The sequence below is a fragment of the Rasamsonia byssochlamydoides genome (assembly GCF_041956645.1).
Source record: "Rasamsonia byssochlamydoides strain NRRL 3658 unplaced genomic scaffold VTN77scaffold_80, whole genome shotgun sequence".
NCBI lineage: Eukaryota > Fungi > Ascomycota > Eurotiomycetes > Eurotiales > Trichocomaceae > Rasamsonia > Rasamsonia byssochlamydoides.
The window spans coordinates 21,222-35,368 of record NW_027192463.1 but is presented as its reverse complement, the minus strand read 5'-3'; the positions used below and the strand labels follow the sequence as shown (position 1 = coordinate 35,368).

The 14,147-nt window shown below is 51.0% G+C and overlaps 5 protein-coding genes across 5 annotated transcripts; 3 read left to right on the top strand and 2 right to left on the bottom strand.

Moving 5' to 3' along the window:
• Positions 1–181: 181 nt before the first annotated feature.
• VTN77DRAFT_9022 (uncharacterized protein) lies at positions 182–1,327 on the bottom strand (the record flags this gene model as incomplete). Its single annotated transcript, XM_069425585.1, has 1 exon — positions 182–1,327. One exon carries the CDS (start codon positions 1,325–1,327, stop codon positions 182–184), a length of 1,146 nt encoding a protein of 381 aa, XP_069274241.1.
• A 712-nt stretch (positions 1,328–2,039) lies between these two features.
• On the top strand, positions 2,040–3,547 carry VTN77DRAFT_9021 (uncharacterized protein; the record flags this gene model as incomplete). Its single annotated transcript, XM_069425584.1, has 2 exons — positions 2,040–2,829; positions 2,904–3,547. 2 exons carry the CDS (start codon positions 2,040–2,042, stop codon positions 3,545–3,547), a joined length of 1,434 nt encoding a protein of 477 aa, XP_069274240.1.
• Positions 3,548–4,578: 1,031 nt separating this feature from the next.
• On the top strand, positions 4,579–6,400 carry VTN77DRAFT_9020 (uncharacterized protein; the record flags this gene model as incomplete). Its single annotated transcript, XM_069425583.1, has 2 exons — positions 4,579–5,082; positions 5,159–6,400. The coding sequence occupies 2 exons, from the start codon at positions 4,579–4,581 to the stop codon at positions 6,398–6,400; spliced, it is 1,746 nt and encodes a 581-aa protein (XP_069274239.1).
• Positions 6,401–7,136: 736 nt separating this feature from the next.
• Positions 7,137–10,532, top strand: VTN77DRAFT_9019 (uncharacterized protein; the record flags this gene model as incomplete). The annotated part of the gene is made up of 5 exons (XM_069425581.1): positions 7,137–7,148; positions 7,270–8,842; positions 8,898–9,926; positions 9,990–10,444; positions 10,506–10,532. 5 exons carry the CDS (start codon positions 7,137–7,139, stop codon positions 10,530–10,532), a joined length of 3,096 nt encoding a protein of 1,031 aa, XP_069274238.1.
• A 2,025-nt stretch (positions 10,533–12,557) lies between these two features.
• On the bottom strand, positions 12,558–13,709 carry VTN77DRAFT_9018 (uncharacterized protein; the record flags this gene model as incomplete). Its single annotated transcript, XM_069425580.1, has 4 exons — positions 12,558–12,743; positions 12,867–13,058; positions 13,138–13,358; positions 13,445–13,709. 4 exons carry the CDS (start codon positions 13,707–13,709, stop codon positions 12,558–12,560), a joined length of 864 nt encoding a protein of 287 aa, XP_069274237.1.
• Between the last annotated feature and the right edge of the window lie 438 nt (positions 13,710–14,147).

Here is a 14,147-nt window from a genome sequence, read left to right as displayed (position 1 = left end):
TTTTAATGCTGTCAAGGGTCTTTATTGAATCATGGTTCACATCCCTGGGTTCATAGAGCGGTTGTGGCAAAGGGAATGGTCGGAGGCCGCAGTTTACTTCACCAGGTCAATGTGATAGGTATACGAATCACAGACTCGGGTCCTATCTGTTATCTGGTTGCGATATGGCCAGCAACTCTATCTATCTGATTGGGGGTAATCTAGATGCGACTTCGGGAAGCACTAACTCGGACCTGTGGTCACATCGTACATGGTTTTGTATATACCTCTCTTCCTGTAGGTTTCCAAAGATCAAGGATTCATTGCGTACGCCGCCAACGTTGATGATCCCGATAGCCATGCCCCTCTTGTGCGCTCGTTCAACCAACCTCCACGCAGAGTAGGTCGCCAAACTACTGCCCAGGACCAGAAGCCTCCCAGCATCATCAATGGCCTCCTCCGCAGCCGCCCGGACCGCTGGATCGGTGGATTCCCCAAACATGATGACGGCCGGCTTTAGGATTCCTGCATTGGAGGACGGGGACCATGCGCCGTCACTTTCAACCTCTACTCTACCTCGGGTGCCGTCCTTGAGCAAGGGCGGATCTTCGAGACAATGCGGACAGGCAGGATATCGAAACTTCGAATAAGGAGCTTTGGGAAGGTCCACATCTCCGTCAGGATTGAGCTTGAGTCCCCTGCGTCGCTGTTCTTCCGGATTGTTTGTGTCTAGAGCCCCAGATTCTAGCATCTCGTTCAGGAATTCCGCCCATGCGGGGTTCAGCTCCGTTAAGGACTTCTGGAAATCCTCTCGTGGGAACAATCGTTGGCAATTGATGCAGATCACCGATCGGAGGAAGCCGTGCAATTCAACCGTCGAGAGGTCCGGATGCGCGATTGAATGGAAAGAATCAACATTCTGTGTCACGACAGAGCTGATATACCCCTTCCTAGCCAAATCCCTGATGGCCCAATGCGTCGAATTCGGCTTTGCTTTCGCGAGACCCGGCCATCCTATAAAGCTTCGGGCCCAGTATCGCTTGCGCGCCTCATGCCGGGTCACGAATTCATGGAAATACACGGGCCTGTATGACTTGTTCCGAGTGTAGGTGCCGTTTTCTCCTCGATAGTCGGCCAAGCCAGATGCTACAGATATCCCGGCGCCGGTCAGGAGAACGGTCTGGTCATTCCGTCCCACATCGACTCCCTGGAGAAATGGTGAAGGGGGCGCGGAGAAGAAGTCAGCAATGGCTTCAATTGCGCCAGCAATTGTACTCGCGCTTCTCGGGAAGACAATTGCTGGTGGCAATGGGCCCGTAAAGGGGATCCTCATCAGAGGCCGCGTCATCGAAGCATGGCCACAAGGAGATAACGGGGGATGCGAACAAAAGAGGAACGCCAAGAGAACGGCAGTGGCTTATTTCGTGGAAGCAAGAATGATGTCAGCCTTTTCCCCAACACTCCCAATACAATATCCTCCATGACAGTATACAGTATTTCTGCTAGCTTCATCCAGATGACGCAAGCAGCCTTGTAAGCACATTGAAGACGCGTCTTTGGAGTGGCGTGTATATATTAAAAGACTGAAGTTGGGTTGGGATTGCGTAGTAGTAATGCGGTGACTAAATTTAGCTTTGCCCTGCTGCCATTGGCCACCACCAAGCTCGAAACTGTCGATTGAGACTCTTCCAACTCAAGCACACTTTACGAGGTCAAACTCTTTGCCTGAGGTACGCATCTGTCCAAAAAGAAGGCCTGGAGCCTGTAGGGAGCTTCGCTGGCGGGGTACCCTGAGGGTGTTGGGCAGGCTGCCAAGCTCGGAAGGTCAGCGCATGTCGGCTCGATTCCTCCCGCCATGAGCCTGCATTATTATTACTCCGTAACCACGTACAATCAGGCCACCGCGCAGACATTTTTATCGAGAGCAGGCCCAACCTGTGCAACCCTCGCTTGCATCTGCGCTGATCGTTATGGGCTTCCTGTCATCCGGGCAAAAAAGGCTCAAAAGAACACCCTGGCCTGAAGATTGACTGTGTGTCAGAGCCCCATTTGGCATCCTCATGCCGCTAACGCAGCCCCTGCGGTGCAGGAGCCAGCTATCGCCGGCACTTTACAACCTCCGCGGTCTCAGCAACCGGCACACGCCGCTACAGTTACGCCAGTCTCGAGTGTTTCGTACCGCTGCTGTCTCGCGCATAAATCGTCGCGTGCCTGGGTCCCGATTAATATCGCCAGGCTTTCTACTTCCTCCTTCCTTACACCTCCCGACCGTCTCTCCGCTGATGGCGATCCAGACGAGGCACCACGCCGGCCACGGGCATGGCCACCACCACCACCACCACCATCATCATGATAATGTCTACTTGATTTCGAAGGACAAGAAGGATGCCGGGGTGCGGATAACCCGCATTGGCTTGGTAGTGAACCTGGCTATGGCAATTGGGAAATTTATTGGAGGCTACGTTTTCCATTCTCAAGCCCTGGTGGCCGATGCATACCATGCACTCACGGATCTGGTCTCCGACTTCATGACATTGGGAACGGTGGCCTGGTCACTCAAGCCACCAACCGAGAGATTTCCCAATGGGTATGGCAAAATTGAGAGTCTCGGTGCCCTCGGAGTCAGCTCGCTGTTGCTCTGCGGTGGTGTGTTCATGGGTTTGAACGCGGGAGAGGTCCTTCTGTCCCAATTCTTTCCAGAGGCGTTTGAGGCTCTCGCTCACTCAGGACTTCTTGGCCATGGTCACTCCCATGGACACAGCCATGGAGTGGAAGCTCTGGGTCCCAATGTCAATGCGGCATGGCTGGCAGGGGGCTCAATTATCGTCAAGGAATGGCTATATCGAGCTAGTAAGTCCTTCCTATGCTTATTCCAACCCTAAGGCGAAGATGCTGACCTCGGTGTCTTTTTTTTTGTCTTACAGCAATGAAGGTTGCAAAAGAACGCAAGTCCTCCGTCCTGGCCTCGAATGCCGTTCATCATCGGATCGACTCTCTCACCAGCATTGTCGCTCTGGTGACAATCGGTGGTACCCACCTTTTCAGTGATGCGTCATGGCTCGATCCGGTCGGGGGTCTGATCATCTCGTTAATGGTCATCCAAGCGGGATGGGAAAACACTCGAGCTGCTCTGTTGGAGCTCGCAGATACCACAGTGGACAACGAGATCAAATCATCTGTGCGCAAAGCCGCATCCAAGGTACTCGCCGCAGCTCCAAGCGGAGAGGAGGTTGAAATCCGGGATGTTCAAGGCATGAAATCGGGTCAGAACTATCTCATGGAGGTCGAGCTGGCAGTGCCAGGTTCTTGGCCGATCAATCGTTCCCGTGAGATCGAGGAGATCCTACGGGAAGGAGTCGGATCCCGTGTCCGAGGTGTACGACGAGTAAAAGTCCGCTTTGTTCCCCAAGAAGAGAAGGGGATCAGCTTTACGGACGAGTTCATTCCTCCGGAGGTCAGCCCGCGAAGCAGTCCTGAACCGGAAGATTCAGAAAACCACCACCACCATGATGATGACCATCATGATCACTCCCATGACCACGAGAACAACGTGCATAAACGCCGTTGACAATGATGTAGGGTGTTCTTCTCGGCTTCCACCGCGCCTAGACGCGGAGATAGAACCATCATTGCTGCCCTCATCCCACCCAGTCCAGATACCCTTTTGAAGTCGACGAAGATGACGCAGAAAAGCCTAATAATTTATAGAGCAGCCAGCGAAGAACGGGTACGACGTACCCACAGTCCTCCGGCAGCCATTCCTCATCTCGGGAAGGACAAGTACCACGTCGTAGGAGGGGTGGTGTCCTTCGGTTATTTTCCGTGCCGCCACACGTGGTGTCTCTTATTCGGCCATCCAAGCAACCGGCTCTATGCGCGACATTTTTTAGAATTTTGGCTGGTCCGTTTTCAATATTCATTATTCAATTATTCGATGTTCATGTACAGTACATTACAGGATATGGGAAAATGCAGCAGGTACTTCTAGGAATTAGCTACATCTCTTACTGCGAGTTTTAAATTCTAGAGGTGCATCGATGTGTTTGTCCAACAGCTAGGTACGCGGGCAACTTTCCCTCCGGCCGGTTAAATTCAGAGGTCGGTTGCTTACCCGAGACGCCTGCGGGCCCCGCAGACATGCCACCTGACATCACCGTCTGAGCATTCAGCATGAAATAGTGGCATGCACGGCTGTCTAGATCTCTGATACCAGTATTGGTCCTTTGAGTATTTACATCGTCTTCAGTTCATTCCTTGTCATCTCAAGGACATCATCTTTTATTCTCATTTTTTTTTTCTTTCTGACAGGATAAATAATAACGGAATCGGGTATTGCACCAGAACATAATTATCTCTTGTAGGACGAACAGTAGCACAGTACAAGCTCAGGGTAATTTAGCCATTCAATCGGGATCCATCTTGTTGACACTTCACCGGCCTAGAACTTGTACCTCGTGCCCCTCTTTCTTCGTCTACTTTTATTTAGATCGCCCTCTGGACTCTATCTAACTCTTTGCTTCCGCTGTCTCGCTCGCACTCTACTACTCTGTCCTTGCTCGACCGATAGGCAAGCTTCGGACCTCCCTACCCCCAGCGGCCATGGCATCCAACGGGGGTCCCCTGTACATTGGGTTTGACCTCTCGACCCAGCAGCTCAAGGGTCTCGTGGTCTCATCGGACCTGAAGGTCGAATATGAGGCTAAATTCGATTTCGATGCCGACTCTCGCGGGTTCAACATCAAGAAGGGGGTCATGACCAATGAGGCAGAACATGAAGTGTTCGCACCCGTCGCTATGTGGCTCCAGGCACTGGATGGGGTACTGAGCATGCTCAAGGGCCAGGGACTGGACTTCCGCCGCGTGAAGGGTGTCAGTGGTGCAGGGCAACAGCACGGAAGCGTCTACTGGAGCCATGATGCCGAAAGACTGCTTCAAAGCCTGGATAAGGACAAGACGCTAGAGGAGCAGCTCGAGGGAGCATTCTCGCATCCGTTCAGCCCCAATTGGCAGGACGCCAGTACGCAGAAGGAATGCGACGAGTTCGATGCTATCCTGGGAGGTCCAGAAGCGCTTGCAGAGGCAACGGGGAGCAAGGCGCACCATGTAAGTGCTTTGGGACGAACCATAAGATTTGTGACTTAGTTGGCTGATGAGGATGATGTTGTCTCCGCCATTTTAGAGATTTACGGGTCCCCAAATCCTTCGATTCCAGCGGAAATACCCGGAACAATATAAGAAGACGTCTCGAATCTCTCTTGTCTCTTCCTTCTTGGCATCAATTCTCCTTGGGCGGATTGCCCCATTCGATATTTCCGATGTTTGTGGAATGAACCTGTGGAACATCAAGAAAGGTGCCTACGATGACCGCTTGCTGGAGCTTTGCGCGGGTTCTTTCGGTGTGGAGGACCTGAAACGAAAGCTTGGAGATGTGCCACAAGATGGAGGGCTCCATCTGGGCAAGATTGCCAGGTATTTCGTCGAGCGTTATTCCTTCAACCCAGACTGCATTGTCATTCCGTCGACGGGAGACAACCCGTCCACTATCCTTGCTCTACCACTTAAACCGTCGGATGCGATGGTTTCGCTTGGAACGTCGACTACTTTCCTCATGTCTACTCCGAACTACCAACCCGACCCAGATACCCACTTCTTCAACCACCCGACCACGCCGGGATTGTACATGTTCATGCTCTGCTACAAAAATGGAGGGCTCGCTCGGGAGCAGGTGCGCGATGCTATTGATGAGAAGGTGGGCAAGGACAAATCCGCGGGACCATGGGCCAATTTTGACAGGGCCCTGCTCGAAACACCTGCCCTGGGTCAGAAGACCGAATCCGATCCGATGAAGATGGGTCTTTTCTTTCCCCGACCGGAAATCGTGCCCAACGTCCGCGCAGGGCAATGGCGGTTCAATTACAACCCCAAGGATCAGAGCTTGACCGAGTCCGACGCCGGTTGGGATCGGCCGTTGGATGAAGCGCGTGCCATTGTCGAGAGTCAGATGCTTTCTCTCCGTCTCCGATCGCGAGGGCTCACGCAAAGCCCCGCGGAAGGCCTTCCCGCTCAGCCGAAGCGGGTGTACCTTGTCGGGGGAGGATCCCGAAACAAGGCCATCGCCAAGGTCGCTGGCGAGATCCTGGGCGGTTTTGACGGAGTGTACAAGCTCGATGTCGGAGAAAACGCGTGTGCCCTGGGTGCGGCCTACAAGGCTGTGTGGGCCATCGAGCGACAGCCCGGCCAGACCTTTGAAGATCTCATCGGGAAACGATGGAAAGAGGAGGAATTTGTCGAGAAGATCGCGGATGGATATCAGAAGGATGTTTTCGAAAAATACGGCATTGCCGTGGAAGGGTTTGACAAGATGGAGAAGCAGGTCCTGGAGCAGGAATCGAGCAAATCAGGGAAAACCGTCCACGATTAACTTATATCTAGGTAGTTATAAATAAATGAAATGACCTTGATGACGCCAGTAGTTTGGATGGTTTGTCTGTGCGGAATGGGGTCCCACGTGATAGAGACACCTGCATGCCGTTGAACGCGGTCGCTGTGAGTGTAAACCCTCTGTCAATCAATAAATTATGCGTAGTCCTCCAGGGATAATAATCATAGTATTAAAAGGTTGTTATTAAAAAAAACCCCCTTGGATGATGTTGATTCTTCTTCGTATTCATGCCGAATTCCAGGTAAATAATAAATAATATGTTCTGCCAACCAGTGTGGCGCATTATTCTTAGGGCGTGCAGCCTGGGGCACGTCCACCGTTGCCCTTTTGGGCAGCCGTCAACCGTTCCAATGCGGGCGCCAAGGGCATACTTTCCACAAAAAAACAACAGCTGACAAAACACACACCTTTGTGCGTACTCCATAGTAAACCTGATTCCCCTCCGGTTCGTTTTTTCTGGCGATCGGCAAGATATTTCTTCCGCCGTGGCTGGGTCTAACAGTAGCAGTCCCTCGTCACCGCCCGAGAAGAACTCCTGTAAACTAACTCCCATGGTTCGGTGACTTGCCTCGCTATGAGATGATCCTTCCCGTCGATGGTTTTGAAAACAACGCCCACTTGCCACACCGCACCCCTAGCATTCTACTGAGTCATTCCTGATATTCATCGCCTTTAGAGTCCGCCCGACTCGACAAGGCAGCTTGGCTGGTCGAAGATGGAGGATCAGGTAAAGATTTTGTTCCAGCGTCGTGTGTGATGCTGTTGCATCTCACCGCAGCCCCGCCCCCTCCGTCATCGGGCCCTTTGCGCACAGTGACAGCGGTGCACTAACCAGAGCGTCTGGACAGGTAGCAAATGCCATCGAGATTGCCTGGAACCCTTCCTCAGACCAAGCCATCAAAGCGCAGGCCTTCGACTACCTCAACCAGCTCCGCTCGGACCCGTCGGGATGGCAAGTCTGTCTGTCCATCTTCACCAAGACCCCACGTCACTCCGAGGTCGTCCGCCATGTCGCTCTGGAAGTGGTCAATAGCGCAGCTCAGGCGGGTCTGATTGACCTCCAGGGGTTAGGGTTCGTCAAGGACAGCTTGATGGCGTACTTGCATCAGGTCTACGGAAGTGAAGGGGCGACCTCCGATCCCGCCAATATCCAGAACAAGATCGCCCAGACCATAACGTTCTTGTTCTCTGCGCTCTACGGAAGCGGATGGGAAAGTTTCTTCGATGACCTTTTAAGCCTGACGAGCAAAACTCGGTCCTCGAACCTGCGCGACAACCCCCTCGGAATCGTCTTCTATCTTCGAGTCATAAACTCGATTCACGATGAGATTGGCGATGTCCTGGTATCGCGATCTCGTGCGGAGCAGGACAAGGCAAACACCTTGAAAGATCTGATTCGGCAGAGGGACGTACAAAAGATCGCCAACTCCTGGCAGGAGATCTTGTCGCAGTGGCGAGATGGGAACGATCAGATAGTGGAAATGACGCTCAAGGCCATTGGCAGTTGGGTCAGTTGGATTGATATCGGTCTGGTTGTGAATCAGTCAATGTTGGACCTCTTGTTTCAGCAGCTGTCTCGGGCCCAGAAGGCGGACCTGAGGGAAGGAGAAGAGAAGGTGCGGGATGCTGCCGTTGACGTATTTACCGAGATCGTCGGCAAGAAGATGAGGCCGGAGGATAAGATCAATATGATCATCTTCTTGAATCTAGACAACATCGTCACCCGCCTTTCCAACAGCCCTCCACTACACGATAATAGGTTCACCTTTAAGTACGATACAGACCTCGCTGAAACGGTGGCGAAGCTAATAAATATCACCGTCATCGATATCGTTCGTGCATTGGACAATGATGCTGTCGATGTTCAGACAAAAGAGAAGGCGAGCGGCCTTCTTCAATCCTTCCTTGCGCACGTCCTTCGATTCTTCTCTGATGAATACGATGAGATCTGCTCGACGGTTATCCCCTGTGTGACGGAGCTCTTGTCCTATTCCAGAAAAGTGTCCAAGTCGAATCCGGCCGTGAGCGCTCAACATTCTACAATGCTGCTACCGATATTGAAGGCCATAATCGCGAAGATGAGATATGATGAGACTTCTTCATGGGGCGATGAGGATGAGCAAACCGATGAGGCCGAGTTTCAGGAGCTCCGGAAAAGACTACACGTTCTGCAGCAGATCATTGCATCGGCTAATGAGCAACTGTACATGGATGCCATCTCAGAGGTTGTCGGCAGAACATTTGAAAATCTACGTCAGTCCGGGGGCCAATTGGACTGGCGCGATCTCGATCTCGCCTTGCATGAGATGTTCTTGTTCGGTGATCTTGCTGTCAAGTCCGGCGGACTGTACACCAAGAACAAGCCAAACAATGCTGCTGCTGAGAGACTGATAGAGATGATGCTGAGGATGGTTGAATCTGGTATGTCTTTTTATGCTCAGAATGGCTTCAATGTTTCCCTGCTAAGGTGTTGTAGATATCAGGTGGTTCACCCATCCGGCAACTCAGCTGCAGTATATGGAAATCTGCGTCCGCTACAGTTCTTTCTTTGAACATCACACCCACCTTATTCCTGGCGTCCTGGAGAACTTTCTCCAACTTGTTCATCATCCTGTCAAGAGGGTTAAAACTCGATCCTGGTACCTGTTCCAACGCCTAGTGAAACATCTCCGATCTCACATCGGTAACGTTGCCCAAACGGTCATCGAGGCTTTGGGTGATTTACTGGTCATCCGAGCCGAAGTTCCATCTGAAGGATCCGATGCGGATGAGATGTCCTCCGAAGACCATGAAAGCTCGGCCGATGCTGTGTTCAACAGTCAGCTCTACCTCTTCGAAGCTGTCGGTTCGATCTGCTCGACTGCTGCTGTTCCGGTGGACAAGCAGGTTGTCTATGCTCAGTCAGTGATGAACCCGATCTTCGTTGACATGGAGAGGAATCTGGGAGCTGCCAAGTCGAATGATGAGAGGGCATTATTGCAAATCCATCACGACATCATGGCCCTCGGAACTCTTGCCCGAGGCTTCTCAGACTGGATGCCAGGAGTCAACACCCCTTCGAGTACTCCACCTGCCCCTGAAGTCTCGGAAGCCTTTGGTCAGGTGGCGGAGGCGACCCTGGTTGCTCTTGAATCACTGAAGACATCTTTCAATATAAGGACCGCGGCAAGATTCGCGTTCTCACGACTGATCGGAGTTCTTGGGTCGAGGATCCTTCCCCAGTTGCCGAGATGGATCGATGGGCTGTTGACGCAAACATCTTCCAAAGACGAAATGGCATTGTTCTTGCGACTGCTAGATCAAGTTATCTTTGGCTTCAAAACCGAGATATATAGCATCCTCGACACCCTTCTCACGCCCTTCCTTCAGCGAGTGTTCCAGGGGATTGCGGATCCAACCAGGGGCACAGATGACGAAATTCAACTCGCGGAACTGAAGCGGGAGTATCTGAGCTTCTTGCTTGCACTTTTGCACAACGATCTGGGCTCTGTGATCATCAGTCAAGGTAAGAAGATTTGCATCCTATTCATTCGCCTTCAATTTGGCGGTATGATACTAATGAGCGCAGCAAACCAATCCATCTTTGAAACGGTTATTTCCACAATCGAACACTTTGCCAAGGATGTTGACGACTTCACGACCGCGAAGATGGCCTTTTCGGTGCTGACGAGAATGGCTAGTTCTTGGGGAGGTCCAGACATTGCCACCACTCAGGCGAACGGGGTCTCCACGACTCAGACTGCACTTCCAGGTTTCAATCAATTCATGTTTACGCGCTTCTCACCGCTGTGCTGGGCGCTCCCAAGTACACCGTCATTCAACCCGAAGGATGCCCAGGCGAGGCAGGTCCTTGCCGAAGCCGGAGGGTTGCAGCAAACCATCTACTCGAAAACGGGCGCGGAATACACCGAATACCTTCGCACTAGAGAACTTCCCAGTATGGGAATGGGTGCCGATCTGATCGACGAATACTTAAACGCCTTGACTCAATTGGACACGAAAGGTTTCCGGGCGTTCTTTCAGGTTTGTTGCCGACGTTTCTTCCTTATTTTATTCTGTGCTGTAGGCTAATACATGAGCACAGTCATTTATCCAGCGGTTAAGCGCATAATATGACATTTATATTACCACTCTCCTCCCTGAAATCACGACATTCAAAACTTTGATTTTTTTTTTCTTTAGATTCCCCTGTTTTTTACATCTGATCTTGATGAGCTGATCCTCCATGCATGTCCTATGCCATTGTTGACCCCTGTTTGATATCCACTTATTCATCTGCCTTTTCCCTTCTCCGACGTAGATAGGTATCATGTGCATTCGCGGGCGTTTTCCATACAAGCGCCATCTTTTTTTCATCATGCTGTTTGTCAGACGTGCGGATCAGCCACCAGGGATTTCAGCGGAATCTTTTCAAGCAAGAAAGAAGCTTATTATAAAAAAAAGAATAAAAACAGCAGAGCCTTGGTGAAAGGAGACGACACGATTACGAAACGCAGCAAAAAAAGAAAAAGGAAAATAAGGAAGAAAAAAAAAAGGGAATGGAGGAACGGAGGAAATTTTTGGGAGGAGCCTTAGTTTATACGTATGTAGCCATCAATCTACCAATAGATCGATTGAGGAAATATCATCCAGTTTATCTTGTATGCTCTGCAAGACGGTTTTCATATACATATCTCCCTGCATAACCATATATGACTGCGACTGGGCGACGGTATGATTGATTGATTGACATATGCCGCCTTATTCGGTCACCTGACGGAGCCGCTGAGGGAGCTGCAGGGTGCGAGGCGAGACGAGTCGATAGGAGAGGACCGGAGCCAGCAAGCAGCTGGGAAACTGGGCTTGCACCAGTCAAAAAGATGAGTGCTCAGACCAATATGAAAGAGATGGTCCTGTGTTAGAGGCTGAGCACCTGCGAAATTTGGGTATCAACCAATGGTTCGAACCTTCCAAATGCAGAACGGGCATCCCATCAAGCGATGATGGTCCTCGCAAGCCCGGGAAGAAGATAATGTAAGATCTTTCTCACTGTCCCTCCAGCTCCCAGTTTTCTTTCATTCCAGCCAGGTCAAGGTGTTTCCCTCTTGTTTAATCCCGCCTGAGATCATTCAACTGCTCCTTTCCAGGGGAGCAGATGCGAATGCCCCCGCAGGTTCCAGAGGTCAATGGATGACGGCCCCGCAACACGCCGCGAAAATCGGCGAGTTCGAAGTCGTTCAACTTCTGATTCAAAACGGAGCGGACATCAACGCTCCTCCAAGCCCGCATCAGGGGAGGACTGCTCTTCAAAGCGCGGCCGAAAACGGGCACTCGGAAATAGTTCGATATCTCCTGAAATGTGGTGCCGATGTAGACGCCTCAGCAGCTCATTCACGCAGTGTTACAGCCCTAGAAGGAGCCGCCATTAAAGGCAATGCGAGGATCGTGATCATGCTGCTCCAGCTGTGGAAGATGGTCGAACTGCCATCGAGGGGCAGCGGAGAACGGACGAGTGGATATATCGCACCTCCTGTGAGATGTTTCTCAGACGTAGCCTGGGAATATGCTTGAGCAATGAGTCTTTCTGTCTCTTCAAAGCCTACTTACTATGGTCTGCACAGACTTTGACGTTTGCCATGGAACTCCACGACTTACGACCTGAGGATAGTGATTGCGTTCCAACCATGGAACGGCATCTTAGATCGAGACGGGATATATCTGTCGCTGAACATAGGGGCTATGTAGTGACAGTGTGCAAGACGGAAGTTAAGGTTTTTATATAATAAAGACACCTAATATTGTATACTTGTGGAAGGGTGCTGATATAAAGTATATAAGAAGCCGCGTTTCAGTTTTGACTAATGTATATATATATATATATTTATATATGTCCTAAATAACGGATCTTATATTCGGAGTTTTGTTCGTGGTGGACGAAGAAGCGTCTCTACTAAGTTCCAACGGTCAGGTCAGAACACGAGCACACACAATGCAAGAATGCAAGGAGTGCAAGGAGTCGAGAAAAAAAAATAAATATCTGGAAGTGATAAATGATCCTGATATCAATCATATTTCACTCTTTTATACAGGTATATATCATTATCTTTTTATAGAGAAGAGAAAATGACAAAAGACAAGGAGGGAGCAGAGAGACGCACTATGCAAACAGATACTTGGCTGCGTGCTCGATGTGGTCGTCGGAGAAGGTGGCCATGAAGTAATAGCTGTGGTCGTAGTCAGGCTGGTAGCGCACGTTGACGCCCTCGACGCCGGCCTCCTTGGCGGCCTTTTCGAAGTTTTCGGGCAGGAGTTGGCCTTGCTTGTAGAAGTTGTCGCCGGTGCCCTGGATGAAAATTAGAATAGATTAGCTTTCAGCTTGTCCTTTTCCCCCTTTTCTTTTCTCCTCCCTCCCTCTCTCTCTCTATTCTTTTTTTTTCTTGGTCTGTTCAGTTTGATGATGACGTACCACATCAATAAGCACATCCAACCGACCCTTCCACTGCTTCACCAGCTCAGTGGCATCATGCTCCTTCCACTTGTCCAGCCGGTCCTCGCCAAAGTATCCCTTGAACGCCTTCTGACCCCACGGGCAGTTGATGGGGTTGGCAATCGGAGCAAACGCCGAGACGGACTTGTATTTGCCTGGGTTTTTCAAGAACTGTAGCAAAGAAGAATCGTTTTTAGCAAAAGGACGTATTACTGATGTCAATAGAAGGAATGTGTACGGGAAGACATACCAGTGTAAGAGCTCCATGGCCACCCATGCTGTGGCCCGTGATGCTGACACGAGTCGGGTCGAGTTCCTTGAATGCGGCGAAGACAGTCCGTGGCAATTCCTCTGTTATGTAGCTGTACATGTTGTATCCCTTGTCGTACGGGGGCTTGATGGCATCGACGTAGAAGCCGGCTCCGGTGCCAAAGTCCCACGAGTCATTCTCTCCTTCGATGTTCAGTCCGCCTGGAAGAAGTAAACGGGGTGGATCAGTAAGACATATCCCTTTCCTTGCGTTTCCTGCTGATAAAGAGAAAGGCATCGACACATACGAGGGCTGGTATCCGGGTACAGCACCGCAATCCCCTTCTTGCTCGCGCCGTGCTGGAAGAAGCCCTTCTCAGAACAGTTCTCCGCCGTGCAGGTCAGACCAGACAGGTAGATGAGGACGGGCACTTTTTGCGACGGATTCTGAATCGCCTGCGGCGGCAGGTACAGGTTGAAGTTCATCTCGCAGTTGGTGGTGGTCGCCTGGTGGGAGAGCTTGAGCAGCCTGCCTCCAAAGGAGGCGATGCTCGCCTTGGTCGTGACGGACATCTTCGACGATAAAAACTTCAACGAGCGATGGAAGGTGTAGGAATGACCAAAGTGTAGAAGATTGGACTCACGATAAGAGATAATTGACAATGGTGATGGTGAAAATCCGGCAAGCTTGCTCTGTTTTACCCTTGATGTAATCGAGTGGAGCAAAGCCGTGAGGGGCAGCCATGAGGGGATGAGGGGCACCAACAAGTCATCTTTCTTTCTCCATTCGTCCCCTCATCGAGACGCTTCCCGACAGTCCTGGATCCGAGAAACATACGGAATGTTATTCTGTTTCAAGCAAAGAGATGCATGCTACGGAGTTGTCAGTTTATTGTGGGGCTGCATTGTGATCTCCGACCATAGGAGAGATGTCTAGAATAGAGTATGTACGTCTATTATTAATACTATTCAACGCAACAAGTAAAAAGGGTTATCCCTCTAGCCATTCTT